The sequence below is a fragment of the Besnoitia besnoiti genome (genome assembly GCF_002563875.1).
Source record: "Besnoitia besnoiti strain Bb-Ger1 chromosome Unknown contig00204, whole genome shotgun sequence".
NCBI lineage: Eukaryota > Apicomplexa > Conoidasida > Eucoccidiorida > Sarcocystidae > Besnoitia > Besnoitia besnoiti.
In genome coordinates this window covers 1-2,686 of record NW_021704067.1, presented here as the reverse complement: position 1 = coordinate 2,686, position 2,686 = coordinate 1, and the positions used below count along the sequence as shown (strand labels likewise).

Genomic DNA, 2,686 nt, shown 5'->3' with positions numbered 1-2,686 from the left:
ATCCTATCTAATTGGTTTAATTTTCTTACAAACGGCTTTTGGTTTGATTGAATTATCGCACCCAGATAACTCCATACCAGTGAACCGGTTTGTAACTCCGCTTCATATCGTACCTGAATGGTACTTTTTAGCATATTATGCGGTGTTAAAAGTAATCCCATCCAAAACCGGTGGTTTGTTAGTATTTATGTCCTCTCTCATTAACTTAGCTCTTTTATCTGAAATTCGAGCTTTTGAATACTCGAATGTTGATACGACAACATTTTATGACTCGAAATGTAGTCAGTGGATGGGTAATTATTTGGGTATACAGTATGATCTTCTTGATTATTATTGGTAGTGCTATTCCACAAGCGACTTATATCTTATATGGTAGATTAGCTACTATCGTATATCTTACTACCGGATTGGTTCTATGCTTATACTAAATCAATAGTTATAATGACTACAGCTTCCAAGCAAACATGATTACCGTGATATTGAAACAACACTTTTAGCTGTCTTAAGCAGTCCAGTACTGCAATCATAAAGAACTTGGTATTCTGTTCTAATTCCCCGTGGTAACACAGTCAACGAATGGCGGAAGGAGCATTCATATGTTATGCAGTGTCTTAGGAGATACTCTAGATTTAGCATTCATCTACAGCTACGGTAACTGTTGTGTTTAAATAGCGGTTAACCTTTCCTTTTCCTTACGTACTCAGGGCATGCAATACCAATCAGATAACAACTGAAGCTAGACTCCATGTTACACTTACTAAAATGGGATTCCTAGGTTGATATAAACTACCTTTTTCTGGGAGTATATACTACGAGTTGGACTACTGGTTTAGATCTTGAAGGTCTTTGTTTTACCGGATCCAAGTTCTCTTGTGCTTTTCATGACCATCATGTTAAGTGCATTAAGTATAGTGGTATCCAGCGTATATTGAAAAACCAACATTTGTATACAAGCTGTACGAATATCATGACATTCACTTTGGTAGTCGCCTTCTTAATGTTAGTCTGTACGGAATACACGGATCGGATTCTTGTTGGCCTGGCACCTGTTTAGTAACTGGATGAACGCTTTTTACGCCTGGTATGCATGGATAATACTCGACTCTTCTATAGTTTAACCGCTACTGCTGGGACTGTATATTATGTACTTACGGTAGTACTATCAAGCCTCTTCTTCCAAATAGATTTCATGGAAAACCTAAAATTCGCATGTTTGATTGACATTTAGCCGCTAATATACAATCATCCAAGATATATTTATCTATCGCAGGTTCGGTCTAATGTCCCGTTTACTTATAGATCACATGGCTTCTGGTACTTTGAGATCATGCTAACGGCGAGAAGGGAAGTGTGTTTCAAAGAAAAGGGATGTTTAGCCGGGAAGTTAGCGTCTAAAATATATAACCGATAGTCTCAACTTAGATGCACAGATGGACATAATTAATCCTTGTACGGTTTGTACCTACTTGACTCCTCAGTTTAAGCAGAACTGTAGTTTCTCGGGACTAAAGTCAGCATAATCAATAAAAAGGTTTTTCAGCCACTGGTTCACCATCAACTACCTTGTTTCGACTTCGTACCGACTGTGTTATTGTAGCACATATCAATCCCTTAAATAGGGATATTATTCCCAAACAACCGGATCGTGTTGGCTAGGTGAACTAATCACGTTTCATAAATACAATCAGTGAAAGCTCTTTTGATTTCCATGAACGGAGTTACATATTAGATTCTCTTCGCTCCCATGGTATTTAGTAAGTTAACATTGAAACGTATCCAGTGTAAAGTTTGAACGTAATCCAGCTTTACCTTCTATGTTGTTATGTTAACCAAATAAGTTTCATCGTTGTTGATATTTCATTGACATGTTGATAACATAAATACTAACAAACCACCGGTTTGGATGGGATTACTTTTAACACCGCATAATATGCTAAAAAGTACCATTCAGGTACGATATGAAGCGGAGTTACAAACCGGTTCACTGGTATGGAGTTATCTGGGTGCGATAATTCAATCAAACCAAAAAGCCGTTTGTAAGAAAATTAAACAATTAGATAATATGGTATAGGGAACAAACTGTCTCCAGACGTTCTTAACCCAGCTCACGTATTACATCTGACGGTGAACTAGCGTTCCTAACTGAATCTTGTTCAATAACAAGGGAGTAATGAGCCGACATGGAGGTGCTGATACAATCCGAGGATTAGAACTCCCAATATTATCTGACCTGTTATCCCCGGCGTACCTTACGACCGTTATATGATTTAGAGATAGAATGTAATGTGGATTAATATCCACATGGTTTCTACAAAGTGTAGATATAAAATAGTGAATGGTTCTGTAAAGATCTTGCATAACATACCTTTAGATTTGCTTAGCATTATAGAGCTTGTAGGCATGTAAGTAACTAAAGAACTATAGATACTTTGAGTGAAGAATACAAGGATAGCTCCAACAATAACATGGCTAAAATGTATACCAGTTAAGATGAAAAGTCCATTACCAAATGCATTATCATTAATATAAAGAGATAGTCCTAAGTATTCCGTACAGACTAACATTAAGAAGGCGACTACCAAAGTGAATGTCATGATATTCGTACAGCTTGTATACAAATGTTGGTTTTTCAAATATACGCTGGATACCACTATACTTAATGCACTTAACATGATGGTCATGAAAA

The 2,686-nt window shown here is 36.9% G+C and overlaps 2 protein-coding genes across 2 annotated transcripts; one reads left to right on the top strand and one right to left on the bottom strand.

Annotated features, from left to right (window-relative positions):
- Positions 1 to 314: 314 nt before the first annotated feature.
- On the top strand, positions 315 to 1,065 carry BESB_042020 (uncharacterized protein; the record flags this gene model as incomplete). The annotated part of the gene is made up of 2 exons (XM_029362710.1): positions 315 to 372; positions 923 to 1,065. 2 exons carry the CDS (start codon positions 315 to 317, stop codon positions 1,063 to 1,065), a joined length of 201 nt encoding a protein of 66 aa, XP_029214646.1.
- A 1,202-nt stretch (positions 1,066 to 2,267) lies between these two features.
- Positions 2,268 to 2,681, bottom strand: BESB_042010 (cytochrome c oxidase subunit iii subfamily protein; the record flags this gene model as incomplete). Its single annotated transcript, XM_029362709.1, has 1 exon — positions 2,268 to 2,681. One exon carries the CDS (start codon positions 2,679 to 2,681, stop codon positions 2,268 to 2,270), a length of 414 nt encoding a protein of 137 aa, XP_029214645.1.
- Between the last annotated feature and the right edge of the window lie 5 nt (positions 2,682 to 2,686).